This window comes from Phycodurus eques, chromosome 17, assembly GCF_024500275.1.
Source record: "Phycodurus eques isolate BA_2022a chromosome 17, UOR_Pequ_1.1, whole genome shotgun sequence".
Classification (NCBI taxonomy): Eukaryota; Metazoa; Chordata; class Actinopteri; order Syngnathiformes; family Syngnathidae; genus Phycodurus; species Phycodurus eques.
Genome location: NC_084541.1, coordinates 2,774,878 through 2,791,010, shown reverse-complemented (window position 1 = coordinate 2,791,010; position 16,133 = coordinate 2,774,878). Strand labels below are relative to the sequence as shown.

Sequence of the window (16,133 nt, the reverse complement as noted above, 5' to 3'; positions counted from 1 at the left end):
AACAGGATTTCATCACACTGGATATTAGGGGTGGGGGGGAAAGACAATTTCCATTGGCTGAATAAACTCTTTGCCCTTTGTATCTCATGCAGCTCATCCTAAAAATTGCACATATCTGTTGGGAAACCACCCGAGAAGCAAGACAGCGTTTCGATACCATGCAGTCCTTGACATGAGGTGGCAGTCAGGCAATGCCCCCCTCCCTCGAGTTCAGCAATAAATTCTTGCAATTATACTTGGTCATTTCATTTTTAAGAAATAGCTTTGTTCATTCGGGCTGCTGAGTCATTTTGAAATAACTGTTTTTGCAACCTGGAGAATCATTTGTTACCGCAGGTGCACACACAGACTTCGTTAATCCCCTGAAGACAATTTAAAAAATAAAAATGGAAAAATAAAAAAGAAATTCTTCATTTGATCATGTATGAATGAAACAACGTGACATAAATATGATAAACTTGACGTAATTCGTACTCCGGTTTCCTCCCACATCCCGCAAAAGCATGCGGAGTAGCTTAATTAAAGACTCGAAATTGTCCGTAGGTGTGAATGACCGTTTGTTTCGATGTGCTCCGCGATTGGCTGGCGACCAGTTCAGGGCGTGACCCGCCTCTCGCCCGCAGTCCGCTGGAATAGCCTCCAGCACGCCCGAGACCCTACTGAGGATCAGCGGTTCAGAGAACAAACGGATGGACGGACATTCCCAGTCATCTACAGACAAGATTGTTCCATTTGCTAAAGATTGTAAATGCTGAACAATACTTAATGCACGGCACATACTGTATGCACACTAAACACTTTCATGCACAATGTAATCATAGCTAGTTCAAGGACTGTATCAAAAATTATTACTCCGCAAAGAAAATATGAAACCCTTTTTTTTATACTGTCCGAGAGGTATTGATTGAACATAATGCTTTTTTTAACGTGTGCGTGTGCGTGTGTGTGACTTTATTTCGCTACACGAGTGAGATTTCTACTTGGTATTGTGTTGGTAAAGGCAACCTTTTGGATAGAGTATTTGTCTACAATTTTCTTTTTCGTTCCATGAAAAGTAGAGATAAGATCGGTGACGGTGCTGTTTTTGCACTCTGATCGCTTTCTTCAAAAAAATAAGCCTGTAACGCTGTTACTCTGACCTCACATCGCCGACTCACTCGAGAGGAGACCAAAACACTTATCGGCTGCGCACAGTGCCACAGTGTCTGTTCGCATCATATGCTAACACATGCATTATATTTGATTTCATGGTAAGGAGTGTCTCAAAAAAACAAAAACAAAAACAAAAAAACTGATTTCCAACGAATTTCGAGGATTAAACATTTCATTGTTATCCCTACAAATGGCCGTCTGCTTGAAAATGAATCCACTTTATTGCCTTGCAGTACCCAAATTATCCTACAAATTGTCACGTACTATTTGGATTTCAGCAACACTTTTCTTAGTCAAACACACATGCACGTATTGTTCCAAACTGTGTTGAAAGATCAGGGCATCGTCCAGTCAGACAGACAGACAATAAATTTGGAAATATCCACATCATGCCAATATTTCATAAAAAGAGCACTTGCCAAAGTTCACAGACAGTCTTATCGTTTGGAGACCTGGCCCAACACCAGAATCATTGCTTTGTGGGTGCCACGGTCATTAAATAATAACCTAGACATATTCATCACGTGGTTGAATCACGCCTCACAAAACTAGTTATTGGTGGGTTTTGATAAGACTGCAGAGCATGTCTCAGTGATATGTACTTGTTTGGAAATAATTAACTCGTACATTAAGATCAGGCATATTCTATTTTTACATTTGGAGATGATTTACAATTTTCTTCTCACTTAAAAATCCATCCGTCCATTTTCTGTACCGCTTATCCTCACTCGGGTGGCGGGGCGCCGGAGCCTAGCCCAGCTGACTTGGGGCGAAAGGCGGACTACACCCTGAACTGGTCGCCAGTCAGTCGCAGGGCACGGACGACCATTCGCACTCACATTCACGCCGTCGCTGAGTGGGAACTGAACCCACGCTGCCCGCACCAAAGTCAGCCGAGCGGACCACCACAGTTAAAAATTCTTTATGAAATCGTTAAAACGACCGGTTAGCACATCTGCCTCAGTTCTGAGGACCGGGGTTCAAATCCCGGCCCCGCCTATGTGGAGTTTGCATGTTCTCCTCGTGCCTGCGTGGCTTTTCTCCACGTACTCCGAATCCAAATCCCAAAACTCAAGACAGTTTCCATAACCGTGTGAGGAAACCTTGACTTGTGTCATCAGCGTAACCAGTGTTTAATTTTGCAAACAGCCAAAAGAAAAAGCCGAATACAAAAACCCTCGTACAAAAAAAAAATTGTAATTCTGTAATGTCGTAGTTGAAAATGATATCTTATACAAACAGATCAATCGGGGCCTCTTGTTGCATCATCAAAATCATTTTATTCACCTTTCATTACCATCCCAGAACAAATTTGTGTTTGCAAAAAAAGAAAAAACAAATCTTCTCAACTTCACAAAATAAATAGCAATGCATCTTTTGTCCAGTTCAGATGAAGTTCAAGTGTGTGTCCTTGTCCACACCATAGTCAGTCTTGTGCTGCTCGAAGAGATTGCAAAGCTCGTCCATGTACAACTGGTGAAGGGCGTCAAGATCCTCGACGGTCGGCTTCTCCTTCTTCTCCACCCTGATGGGCCGTCCAACTGCACACAGGTGACAAGTCGCAACAGGCTAAATGCAAGTTCTAATATGCCCAAGATACTTTTTCATGTTGATTTCAAAGTTTGTGGGTTGGGGTGCGGCAAACGGGGCACTTTTTACATCCAGGGCAAAAAGGCCAGGTGCTTGGACACCACTTGGGGTCTACGTGTGCAAATCCATCTTGTGCTGGGCTAGCACACTCTGAAAGCGTACTCACGCTCGCTGACACTACTGTAGCACGCCTGATTTTTCTGCCAACATGAGGTTGGGAAATACATGCGACGTAGTTGAAGATATTGCCAATGTCCAAAGCTCATGCAGTGACCTCCAGTTGGCCCGCGGCATACAGTGCAGGCGCAGTTGTCGTTGGTGCCCACGGTACAGTGGTCAAATCAGTCAAAGTCTATCTTAGCGCACTCACCGATAGTATGGATGGCTTTTCTGTATGGCATGAGGCCAAAGGAGTATTGGAAAATCCCACGAGCATGGAAGAGTGGAAGGGAGATACCCATGATGCTTTGCAGCTTTTCTTGGACACTTCGAAGCCAGGTTCCTCTTGAGTTTCCCACTTGATCAAACACCTCATTCTCACCAAACGAGAAGACCGGCACCAGGTGAGCACTGGCAAAAAAAAAAAAACAAAAAAAAAAAAAAAAAGGTTTCACAACAGGCATATGCAGTCTATTGAGCACTTTAAATCTGTTCTGCTGATTATTCTCAATCTCAAATCACACGACAAGCTTTCCCAGGAAATTCCGTGACTTGAACAAGCTTCTGTTTAACAAGTTGACGCTCGAGTCGCAAAAGACGCGACATGAATAGACTGACGCAATTTTGCCGGGCAAGCCACAGAACCTAGGAAAATCAGGCCCCTCTGCTCTCACCCATGCTCCATAGCCATTTTAATGAAACCTTTCTTCTTGGCCAACAGTACATTGTATGTCCCAGGGTGGGCATCAAGTGCCTCTGGGGCGCCACCGACGGCGATCGCAACGGCATTGCCGCCGCCCCTCTGACGCAGAGGATAACTGGCGCTCTCTTTATCCGATGGAATCAGACCTGCAGCATTGCAACACAGAAGAGCATACAATACGTGGTAGTCAAATGAACTTATGAATTCAATAATAATAAGTGTCAAAAATACAAAACAATTTGTTTCTCATCCATGGCAAAGGTTTCACTCAACTATAACACTTATTAGTGTCAAAACTTTTAACATTTTAACATTTCAACTGTATGTTTTTCTAACAGTCTTTCACTTTGACTTTAACGCAGGGCATTTCAGTTCTGTGGTGTATCAGTCTGAACACTAGGGGCACTATAAAAAAAAAAAAGGGGTACATCGATAAGCGACAAAGAGGAAATCAAAAGTCTGGTTGATATACAAGTAGGAATAAGGGTGCCGTGTTATCTCTGTGTGTTGATTACAAAATAAATTGAGAGGACAACTGATGTCATCTTCTTTTTTTTTTTTTTTTTTTTTTTTACTCAATGTGACCAAGCCACGGTGTCGTCCGCCGCGGCTGAGCCGCGCAGAGCGGAGCGGCTGACGGGGCCCAAGAATGTCAGTGTTTGCAGGACGGCCCGCTGTCGCAACTCGCGGACAAGCCGCTCCGACGCTGCCTGATCGAAGTTCACCGTCCATTTTGTATAGCATAACTTGCTGTTGGCTAACAAAAGTGTTGTCATCCACGTTTACTTTAAAGTACTGTGTCTCCCCACGGCTGACATGGCTTGGTGTAAGTCAAGGACGGTAGATGGTATCGGTGTGCTAGTGTCGGAGCATTTTTTTTTTAAGTCAGTCTCGTGTGTACTCAATTGATGCGTAAGAGTAATGGAAATCGTGCAAACCTGCGCACATTATGTAGTCTCTGAAGAATGGGGTTCGAAACCAAAGGGGCAGCATGAGCAGGTAGCAGGTGAGGCCTGGAAACAGTTGCCTGAAGCCTGTGGAGTAGGTGCAAAAATTGGTAAAGGCTCCTGCCACCAGGACTCCATGGGGGTGGAAGCCCAGGACATAGTTGTGTCGAGGGTCCAGTTCAGCTGTCTTCAGCAACTGGGGGAAATATCAGGACACAGACATATATTTCAACTGTTAGATCTTTCCGATGTTAATCGAGTGGACATTTGTATGACAGAGCATTTGTAGTGATTCCTGAAAGCGGCGCACAGTTGTCGCCCAGCTGCGCGGCGCTCGTGCCTTCTCCCTGCCCTCGTTTCGCCAGCCGTTTGCTCTTTGAACCCTTTCGCCGCGCAATCGACAAAATCCGACTTTCCCTCCGCGCGGCTCGCTTCGTACGTGCGACCGAGCGCGTTGCAAGATTTTGGTTTGCGAATACTGAGACAATCATTCATAACGTCATAAGGCGCGCCGTAATGTGAGAAGAGCGATTCTCAGGGCCCGTGACTGACAGGAGCCCAAGAAAACCTTTTCAAAATGCAGCATCAACGTGGTGGGGCCCAAAAGCAATATTTTTTTCATAAGCCCCTCAAAAGTATTCGATATACTGTATCAATATATATGTACTGTATATATGTATGTATGTAAACAGCATTGCTTTCCTCTATTTCTTTCTTTCGTATTTTGCAAAACTCGTGCACTCGCTTTGTCCAAATCATAAAGCGCTGGGCATTTCGGGAACCTTAACGGGGAAAAAAAAAGAATCAATATAGGTGTTATATAAATATTATAAAATGTTGTTTTATGTCACTGCAGACTACAACAGATGAGTTAGTATGGTAATAGCTGACAGTGTAGGTCAAAAACATTGTGCAAGACAAGTGGTTCTATTTGGATTACAGTCAGTTGGCTTTAGTGGAATAACTATTCCACCCTTGCGAAACCAAAAGAAATTCCATTCGGATTTGGAGAATTTTCATTCAGTTTTCTAATCGGAATAAAAGGCTCTATTTTTTGAACCGAAGAATGCGGCACCCATTGGCATCTGGAAAGTCCACCCGAGGATGAACTAGATTTGTGCAAGTCGGCAATCGTCGCCCAATACTGGCTGATTTCTTTTGACTTTCCCATGACAGTGTGTTTCACGTGTTCCCAATTATTATTATTTTTTTTTTTAAAGGCACAGTAATCTTACTGTGCTGTATGGAAACGTATGAGTGAAGTCATGAAACGTTGTCCAAAAAAAAAAAATGTCCTCCTTTCATTATTCTAGCATTTAGCAAATAGAAATAATGCAGATAATCCTAGTTGACCTAAAATAGGGACGGTTTAGTGTGATTTCATGTCAGACAGTGAGAGGGGGGGGGGGGGGGGGGAATGTGTCTTTTTACTGTATATAGTGTACGTAAACATTCGGTTCCAACTGTACACTGAACTTTACATTAAACATGAACAAAATGATTTGCCCAAGGTCAGGTGAATTATTTTCTCTGATGATCAACACTGCAAAAGATTAGATAAGCTATATGGTAATGTGAGGAGTGTTTACATGTTTCACTATGAGCACTGAACATCTGGCCTCTTGTGCGGTTTGTTTTTGCACCACCTTCGCGGAGAAATAATCAGCTCCGCTCGGGGCTCGAACCATTTTCAGGCATCTCTGCAGCCACAAATGAAGAATTGAAAATATCAAAATGTGTATTGAAAAACTGTGATAAGAGCCGCTCTGCAACATTTCATTAATTTACAGCATTTGATTTTCTTAGGCTGTTTTCTATCTCGTGTATAGCATCCCAATAGGTTATGTATCTAACCGAGTGACCTCCAAGTGTGTCGTATTTATTCTTGATGAGTCACACGTCAAAATCATTATCGTGTCCTAAATAACACCTCCGCATGTTGTTTGCGGTGGATAAAACCTTGGGTCAGAACTTTAAATTGTGCATCCAAATTGAAAACTTAGAACCAGATAACTAAAGCACATGTATGTGCAGTAAATGAGAGGGCTTTTTCTTCCCGACTAATATGCAGAGACAAACTCGCTGTCTCCTTTTTTCCTCTCCCAAAAGAAGTCTTTCGTGATCACACATCAGCTGGTTTCGTTGAATCTGATCACGGTGTCATTAGAAACAGCGGTTAAAAGACTCCCAATGAAATGAACTGAAAAGGACACTCCTTCCGTTTTCCACATTGCCTCTTTGTCCCAGTATTAATGCGCCGTAGAGTCAGATGACGCTGGAAATAGCACATGCATAGGAGAACGTGGGAGAAGGAAGGTATAAAGGTTGGAAAAAATTGGAAATCAATTACAAACTGTCGGAAATTCCAATTGGCACATTGTTTTATTTTATTTATTTATTTTTTTTCGGGGTCTGTACGAAGTATGTCAGAAAGCTTCCAGGACTGATGTCACAAAAGATACATTTCAAACCCGAAAATATCGACATAAGAAAATTATACCCTTATGAATGTTTTTCATATTTTTAATGAGAGATTAATGGTTACTGTGCGGAGGAGCAACAAATACCTTTCAAATGACATTTAAACGATATATAATTCATTATTAGTTTAACTCACATTGCTGGTGACACTAGTGCAGCAAACTACCACTTTAAACACATGATGCTGATGATGAAGTTAATGTGCCAAACCATTGAATATTTCGTCATTTTTGAAAATTAAACTCGAGTGTAAGTTTGATGTGCTTATCTTGGGCATTTTTTTCTTGTAAAATGACAACTTTCTCCCTTGTACTTCTGCCAACCTTTCCCTCATAAGGTGACATAACTCTTTCTTATAATATTGTGTTGTTTTCTATTACAGTGCTATTGTTTTTCTTTGCATATAAGGGAGATAGTACAGTGTTTTCCTCAGACCAATAAAAAGCAATGGATTTAATCTGCAGGTTTCACTCTACGAGCTCTTCAAAATCCCCGTAAACCGCGCTTTAAGTGTCAACGGCTTAACTTCGAACATAAATGTGACGTCAAATATTCGCTCAAAAAGCTGACAACTGCAAGAAATATCAATGCACAATTAGTGCTTGACCGCAAGAGGGACACAACAGGCTAAAAGAGGGAGGACATGTACAGTCAGGACAAGGTCAACAGGAGGGCGTACGACTTTCACGATTTGCTTGCCTTGCAAATATGCTTCAGGGCAAATCATAAGGCAAATTTAAGCAAAACTGCAAAACTATACCGTTCAATCCGACCAAATTGCATCTCCAAGAAAGGGAGCAGTGTTTGGCCAATGGTTCTGAACATCAAGTAAATGCAAAGGTCATTGTGAGAAATAGTTAAATACACTTATTGAAATGTGCTTATCTGGCTTCATTGCAAACGCACAGGAGAAGAGTGAGAGGCAGAGATCAATCGCAGACTTCCTCTCGTCAGTGAAATTTGAGTTGGCAGACAAGTGGGTGCAAAGTGAGCAGAAACCGGCCGGAACAGCATCACACAAGATGGACAGTGGTGTGCTCACCGCGCACGCCATTTCCATTTTCACTTTCAACTGCTCCAATCTGGACTTACATATGATACTAGTCAAACCGACGATGTCATACTGCATCTACAAATGATCAATCCACTCAACACTGCTAACCTTACGTGATACGTGCGACTACTACGACGAGAAGATGGATGGATGGATTGTCAGCCAGAGCTGCTAGGAAGGCAAACCACCGTAGTTCCTTACTTGTGTCACGTGTTTTTGTTGTTGTTGTTGTTTTGGGCACATTAAGGAGAGATGTCTTGTTTTGGTTTGAGTTCTTCATTCCAAATGGATCTGTGGAGACATTCTTATGTGTGTCCCGATTACTCCACACACTTTAAAGGCAGTAAAATCACACATGCCAATTTTATGTGTGTATCAGTATCTGATAACTACATTGTAGTTGCAAACTCTTCTCCTTGTCATTCGTGAATACCGTAATTTCTCGTGTATAATGCGCATTTTTTACCCCCAAAAATTGTCAAAAGTCAATCGTGTGCATTATACATAGGTATAGGAGAAATGTATGCCGCCATCTAGAGGTTTTGAAAAAGCTGTACACTTTCATTCCACTATGTCACCGCCCTCTAGAGGTTATGAAAAAGGTGTACACCTTCATTCTCGTATGCCACCTAGAGGTTATGAAAAAGGTGTAGACTACACGTTTATTTCAATATGACAGGGGTATATATGATTGCATATATGTACAATTGTTCTCATAAGTTTACATACCCAGGGAGAATTTGTGAAATATTGTTTTTTTGTTTGTTTGTTTTTAATACGACTGATGACTGAAAAACATCCATCCATCCATTTTCTACCGCTTATCCGGGTCGGGTCGCGGGGGCAGTAGCTTTAGCAGGGACGCCCAGACTTCCCTCTCCCCAGCCACTTCATCCAGCTCTTCCGGAGGGATCCCGAGGCGTTCCCAGGCCAGCCAAAGGACGTAGTCTCTCCAGCGTGGCCTGGGTCGTCCCCGGGGTCTCCTCCCGGTGGAACGTGCCCGGAACACCTCACCAGGGAGGCGTCCGGGAGGCATCCGAATCAGATGCCCCAGCCACCTCATCTGGCTCCTCTCAATGCGGAGGAGCAGCGGCTCTACTCTGAGATCCTCCCGGATGACCGAGCTTCTCACCCTATCTCTAAGGGAGAGCCCGGACACCCTGCGGAGGAAACTCATTTCGGCCGCTTGTATCCGGGATCTCGTTCTTTCAGTCACGACCCACAGCTCGTGACCATAGGTGAGGGTAGGAACGTAGATCGACCGGGAAATCGAGAGCTTCGCCTTTCGGCTTAGCTCCTTCTTTGCCACAACGGATCGATACAAAGTCCGCATCACTGCAGACGCTGCACCGATCCGCCTGTCGATCTCCCGTTCCATTCTTCCCTCACTCTTGAACAAGACCCCAAGATACTTGAACTCCTCCACTTGGGGCAGGATCTCATCCCCGACCTGCAGAGGGCACGCCACCCTTTTTCGACTGAGGACCATGGTCTCAGATTTGGAGGTGCTGATTCTCATCCCAGCCGCCTCACACTCTGCTGCGAACTCCTCCAGTGAGAGTTGGAGGTCATGGCTTGATGAAGCCAACAGAACCACATCATCTGCAAAAAGCAGAGATGCAATACTGAGGCCACCAAACCGGACCCCCTCTACGCCTGCGCCGAGAAATTCTGTCCATAAAAGTTATGAACATAATCGGTGACAAAGGGCAGCCTTGGCGGAGTCCAACCCTCACCGGAAACGAGTCCGACTTACTGCCGGATATGCAGACCAAACTCTGACTCCGGTCATACAGGGACCAAACAGCCCGTATCAGGGTGTTCGGTACCCCATACTCCCGAAGCAACCTCCACAGGACCACCCGAGGGACACGGTCGAATGCCTTCTCCAAGTCCACAAAACACATGTAGACTGATTGGGCGAACTCCCATGTACCCTCGAGGACCCTGCCAAGGGTGTAGAGCTGGTCCACTGTTCCACGGCCAGGAGCAAAACCACACTGCTCCTCCTGAATCTGGGATTCAACCTTCCGACGGACCCTCCTCTCCAGCACCCCTGAATAGACCTTACCAGGGAGACTGAGGAGTGTGATCCCCCTGTAGTTGGAACACACCCTCCGGTCCCCCTTCTTAAAAAGGGGGACCACCACCCCAGTCTGCCAATCCAGAGGCACTGTCCCCGATGTCCACGCGATGTTGCAAAGGCGTGTCAACCAGGAAAGCGCTACAACATCCAGAGCCTTGAGGAACTCCGGGCGAATCTCATCCACCCCCGGGGCCCTGCCACCAAGGAGCTTTTTAACCACCCCGGTGACCTCAACCCCAGAGATAGGAGAGCCCACCTCAGAGAACCCAGACTCTTCTCCCTCATGGGAAGGTGTGTCGGTGGAATTGAGGAGGTCTTCAAAGTATTCTCCCCACCGGCTCACAACGTCCCGAGTCGAGGTCAGCAGTGCCCCATCCCCACTATAGACAGTGTTGATGGTGCACTGCTTTCCCCTCCTGAGACGTCGGATGGTGGACCAGAATTTCATCGAAGCCGTCCGGAAGTCTTTCTCCATGGCCTCACCGAACTCCTCCCAGGCCCGAGTTTTTGCTTCAGCGACCACCAAAGCTGCATTCCCCTTGGCCAGCCGGTACCCATCAGCTGCCTCAGGAGTCCCACAGGCCAAAAATGCCCGATAGGACTCCTTCTTCAGCTTGACGGCATCCCTCACCATTGGTGTCCACCAACGGGTTCGGGGATTGCCGCCACGACAGCCACCACCTTACGGCCACAACTCCGGTCGGCCGCCTCAGCAATGGAGGCGCGGAACATGGTCCACTCGGACTCGATGTCCCTCGCCTCCCCCGGAACATGAGCAAAGTTCTGTCGGAGGTGGGAGTTGAAACTCCTTCTGACAGGGGATTCCGCCAGACGTTCCCAGCAGACCCTCACAATACGTTTGGGCCTGCCACGTCGGACCGGCATCTTCCCCCACCATCGGAGCCAACTCACCACCAGGTGGTGATCAGTTGACAGCTCCGCCCCTCTCTTCACCCGAGTGTCCAAGACATGCGGCCGCAAGTCCAATGACACGACCACAAAGTCGATCATCGAACTGCAACCTCGGGTGTCCTGGTGCCAGGTGCAAGTGTGGACACCCTTATGCTTGAACATGGTGTTCGTTATGGACAATCCGTGACGAGCACAGAAGTCCAATAACAGAACACCGCTCGGGTTCTGATCTGGGGGGGCCGTTCCTCCCAATCACGCCCTTCCAGGTCTCACTGTCATTGCCCACGTGAGCATTGAAGTCCCCCAGCAGAACGATGGAGTCCCCAGCAGGAGCGCTCTCCACCACCCCCTCCAAGGACTCCAAAAAGGCTGGGTACTCTGAACTGGTGTTTGGTGCATAGGCACAAACAACAGTCAGGACCCGTACCCCCACCCGAAGGCGGAGGGAGGCTACCCTCTCGTCCACCGGGGTGAACCCCAACGTACAGGCGCCGAGCCGGGGAGCAATAAGTATACCCACACCTGCTCGGCGCCTCTCACCGTGGGCAACTCCAGAGTGGAAGAGAGTCCAACCCCTCTCGAGAGGACTGGTACCAGAGCCCAAGCTGTGCGTGGAGGTGAGTCCGACTATATCTAGTCGGAACTTCTCGACCTCACACACCAGCTCGGGCTCTTTCCCTGCCAGAGTGGTGACATTCCACGTCCCTAGAGTCAGCTTCTGTAGCCGGGGATCGGATTGCCAAGGTCCCCGCCTTCGGCTACCGCCCAGCTCGCATTGCACCCGACCCCTATGGCCCCTCCCACAGGTGGTGAGCCCATGGGAAGAGGGACCCACGTTACCCTTTCGGGCTGTGCCCAGCCGGGCCCCATGGGCGCAGGCCCGGCCACCAGGCGCTCGCCTTCGAGCCCCACCTCCAGGCCTGGCTCCAGAGGGGGGCCCCGGTGACCAAGGGAAAACATAATCCAATCATTTTTCTCATTATAGGGGTCTTTGGAGCTGTGCTTTGTCTGGTCCCTCACCTAGGACCTGTTTGCCATGGGTGACCCTGCCAGGGGCGTGAAGCCCCAGACAACTTAGCTCCTCGGATCATTGGGACACATAAACCCCTCCACCATGATAAGGTGACGGTTCAAGGAGGGGTATTTATTATTCAGTACTATTAATATTTAATGTTGTTTTTTTTTGGGGGGGGGGGGGGCATTTGAAAATAACTCGCTTCTCCCTATAGAACCTTTGTGCTGAATCCACCATCCAAAATTATCTTATTGATCATTGATAATATTTTGTTGGGCTTTTTTGGCATTTGGAACGAACTCGCTCCTCCCTAGAACCTTTGAGCTGGACCCGTTATGCATAATTGTTTGCCTCGGGACTGCCTGGGCCTTTGATGACTTTGAAACCTTTTCACGCAGTAAAAGATTGGACACATAACCCTCTGTGTAAACCTGACATTTATGTCCCTCATTTCCAAAGCTAGCTATCGACAAGCAATAGCCTCTAAATGAGTAACGGTGTGCTTGGTGTAAATCATTTCTTTGGACTCTTAAAAGCAAACAGGACCTGGCCCAAAATACTTAACAAAGTACTAGCAATGAGTGAAAACGTAGACGTTCCAGCGTCCAGAGCAGTAGCCAACAACAGCACAAGAGAGTTACTTCCATATAATGGTATTTATAATACAGTGAGACCCCCGAAGTTGATCTCTTCCCACTGATCGACTTCCAATTTTCTCTCCAGTGTCAACAACAAAAGAATTACTGTGACACAGCATTTTTTTATTTTTTTTTACATTCATAAAAGTGCATGAAGAAGTTAACTGGTGGCCAGCAAAATTCACCATTAACTAACTAACTTGAAGACGTGTGGTAGATAAGGGCGCGTGTTGTGATGAATGACATGCAGATTGATTACTGTGTGTACCCAGGAGGTGAGTCTCCTCACACGAACCTGTTGTGCCAATAAAAATTTAAAAAAATAAAAAAAGAGGTGGCATTGCGGTGTACATTCCATTATTCTTTGTATCGTATCAAGGATGTCTGCTGATTGACGCATTATCCATCCAATCACATTCAAGGAGCTTCACTGCCTCGCAGACAGTGGGAAATTTTGGAAATTTGCTAACTGGCGGCGGACATGAGGATTGGAAGCTGTTCGTCAGCTAGGGACAATTGCGAAATTGGTCCACTTGCTGCAAGGACATACGTAATGACGCTGCTTGATCGGAGATCAGATTAGATTAATCCAAATGAGTACAGCAAGATGTCCTGAGCCATTTTGTTCTGAATTTCTGAGGTCACGCTTACCCGCAATATGGCTACTGAAGATCGTTTGATTAAAAGTCATCAGTATCGGCATTGCGGGTAAAGCTTGACCTCAGAAAGCAGCAGCACTCTACATCTCACCTTGATAGGGAAGTAATCCCGCATGTAGTCCCATAGTTTGATTCCACACAAGTAGGGCACCCTGCGGCCTCCGCGTGAAGGACTGTCATAGTCAAAGAACCACCAGACAGAATAAAGCACGCTGATCAACCAGTACCGAGTGAAGAGCAGGTAGACGAACAAGAAGATGCATGTGGGTGCTGAGGAGAGAAAGACAAAATTAGAGCTTTTGGGAGGAAAGCAAATAAGTGAAGAATTGATAAATGAGAGACTAGAGGGATTCTGTCAACAAGTTAACATTTATGTGCAGCGCCGTTAAAGGGCCAGCTTCTGTGTGGATTGGGAGATGTGCTTATCATGAATGTCACAGACCCCCCCCCCCCCCCATCATAAGCGGGCCATTAGAAGCGTCTAATGGAGCGCTTTGAGGCAAAGCGAGCATGTGATGCGCAACGTGACGTGCGGTTACAATCATTTGCTGTGCGTCGCTGTGGAGTCGGCAAGTTGATCTCACTCCTGGGATTGAGGAAAATAAGCGCCGCAGACGCTTTGTTGATACGTGCAAACAATGCACCTGACCAAACGTCATCGTAAGAGACACTGCCCTGGCAAAAAGGACAGAAAGCCCTCTGATTTGTTTTGCAGATTTGGATAACAGGAACCACAGATTTCTCTGCTTTTATTTTTTATTATATGTACAGTAATATTTATAACTACGGTGAAAATGTCCTTTTAAAAAAAAAAAAAAAAATCTTTTTTTTTTTTTTTTTTTTTTTACATTATGATTGTATTTGTGGGGAAAAACATATCTTCAATGAAAAAAACAACTGTGCTTTTCTCAAAAAAAAAAAAAAAATAATGACATCGCTAAGCGACCGCAAACTTTTGAACACGACTGTATATTTGAAATCGGAAGTCAAGGAAAATAGTTGGCAACCAAGTTTAAAGCTATTGTTTGATTTATATCAAGAAGGCGTTTGGTGGAAAGTGAACATTTGGGTCCAGATTTTCTGTCGATATGAAAATAACAAATCCATTTTTCAAGAAACATGAAGCAGACACTTTATTTGCTGTCGTGGAACTAGTAATAGATTTAAATGAAACACATCAATTCTTCCTCAGTTCCTTGGCACCAAGATGCCACAAGATGGTGCCAAATTAATACTTTCATTGCTTTGACCTGAGCACAATAAACAGCAAATAGTTGAGTTTTCAGCAAATATCAGAGGCTCGGTTCCCGCCCACCCCCCCCCCCCGAAAAAAATTAATCTGCAAATAGTTGAATTCACGAATGCCGAAGCACGAACATCCGGGGTTGATTGTAGCTCTTGCAATGCTTTACTCTTGCCCTGTTTGGCTCCCTCTCTGAGACGCACACTTGTCAAGGTGACTTCGAACTTCACTCCCGAAAGAAACCGCCACTCGTACGCAGACATTGCACAACGCATCGGATTAACATTTGACATTTGACGTACCACGCTATTAATTCGCAATCCCTGGCGTCTCTAGTGCACCCACCCAAAAAATGTGATCAAATACACTCACCCAAGGCGAGGAAGGAGAAAACCCACTGCAGCACCGCAACAGTCTGCAGTCTCCTGTGGAGGGGCACGCCGACTGGCGCAAAATCAATCTTCATTTTGGCCCGAGGGAAGAGCGAAAACTCGCAGAATCGCAACTGGTGGGAAAGGAAAGGAGCCAGCGAAGAATGTCCAAAGTCTGCCCTCGCTTTCATCACCTCCTGATTGACTCTCTTATCTCAGACACTTTGCTCAATCATTCTTACCATATCATCCCACATCTGATCTTTGACCCTGTAAACCTTGACCTTCTTCGTACAGAACCTTCAAACATGAGCGTATGACATATTTGGAGCAATGCAAAAAAAAAAGAAAAAAAAGCTTGGCTCTTTTCGAAACTGCCTCTGTGGCACAGAGGTTCAGGTTTTGTAAGACTGAAAATGTCGGCCTCTGCAAAGGCAGCCCCATCTGGCTGAGAGAAGACAAAAGTACAACTCCAGATGAGCAGCGATTATAAATGACAATTCTCTTCATTCGTAGTGTAAGAAAAAGCGTACGACTCAATGCCATAAGGTCAACGTAGGTTACATGGATTAAAAGAGCCAATGACGTGCCTCTGAAACAGAAATCAAGACAATCCGATCGAGTACTGATATTACTTATATGTTCTTTATCAATTTCCCAGCACCTGTTGGGCAATATTTCACTCATGTGTTATTATTGCACAGTGGTTGGGAATTCTTGAAAATGGATGTGGCAATGAATCTTGAAATTTGTTTTTATATTTTCATGGTTAGTATCATTTATAAATGTGTACACATATCCATTGTATCCCCCCCCCCCCATATTAAAAAAAACAACAACAAATACCTCAAAATTACTTACAAAGGAGTGAGAAGCATTATTGAATTCGACCCCATGAATAAATAGATCTACTAATAAATGACTTCAAAATAATAACTACTTTTAAATAATAAAATGGCTCTGCTATTGAAAGTAAATATAGCTCCATTATGAATGTTATTGTTCATTTGCCTGTGTTTGTCCTCAAGGCTTTACGGCCTAAAGATTTTACACTGAATACATTTACACGTCCATTTGCAAGCACATCTACAAACATGCAGTACACATGTAATAGCCAGATATG

The 16,133-nt window shown here is 45.3% G+C and overlaps 1 protein-coding gene across 2 annotated transcripts; it reads right to left on the bottom strand.

Moving 5' to 3' along the window:
• Positions 1–2,420: 2,420 nt before the first annotated feature.
• mogat2 (monoacylglycerol O-acyltransferase 2) lies at positions 2,421–15,833 on the bottom strand. Of its 2 annotated transcripts, XM_061702656.1 has the most exons (7): positions 15,253–15,833; positions 15,012–15,144; positions 13,488–13,666; positions 4,543–4,747; positions 3,576–3,750; positions 3,113–3,312; positions 2,421–2,693 (listed from the first exon to the last, which is right to left on the bottom strand). In XM_061702656.1, exons 1-7 carry the CDS (start codon positions 15,265–15,267, stop codon positions 2,539–2,541), a joined length of 1,062 nt encoding a protein of 353 aa, XP_061558640.1. In that variant the 5' UTR covers positions 15,268–15,833; the 3' UTR covers positions 2,421–2,538. The 2 variants fall into 2 exon arrangements, with proteins under 2 accessions (XP_061558640.1, XP_061558639.1); XM_061702655.1 differs by having other exon boundaries at positions 15,012–15,833.
• Positions 15,834–16,133: the final 300 nt, after the last annotated feature.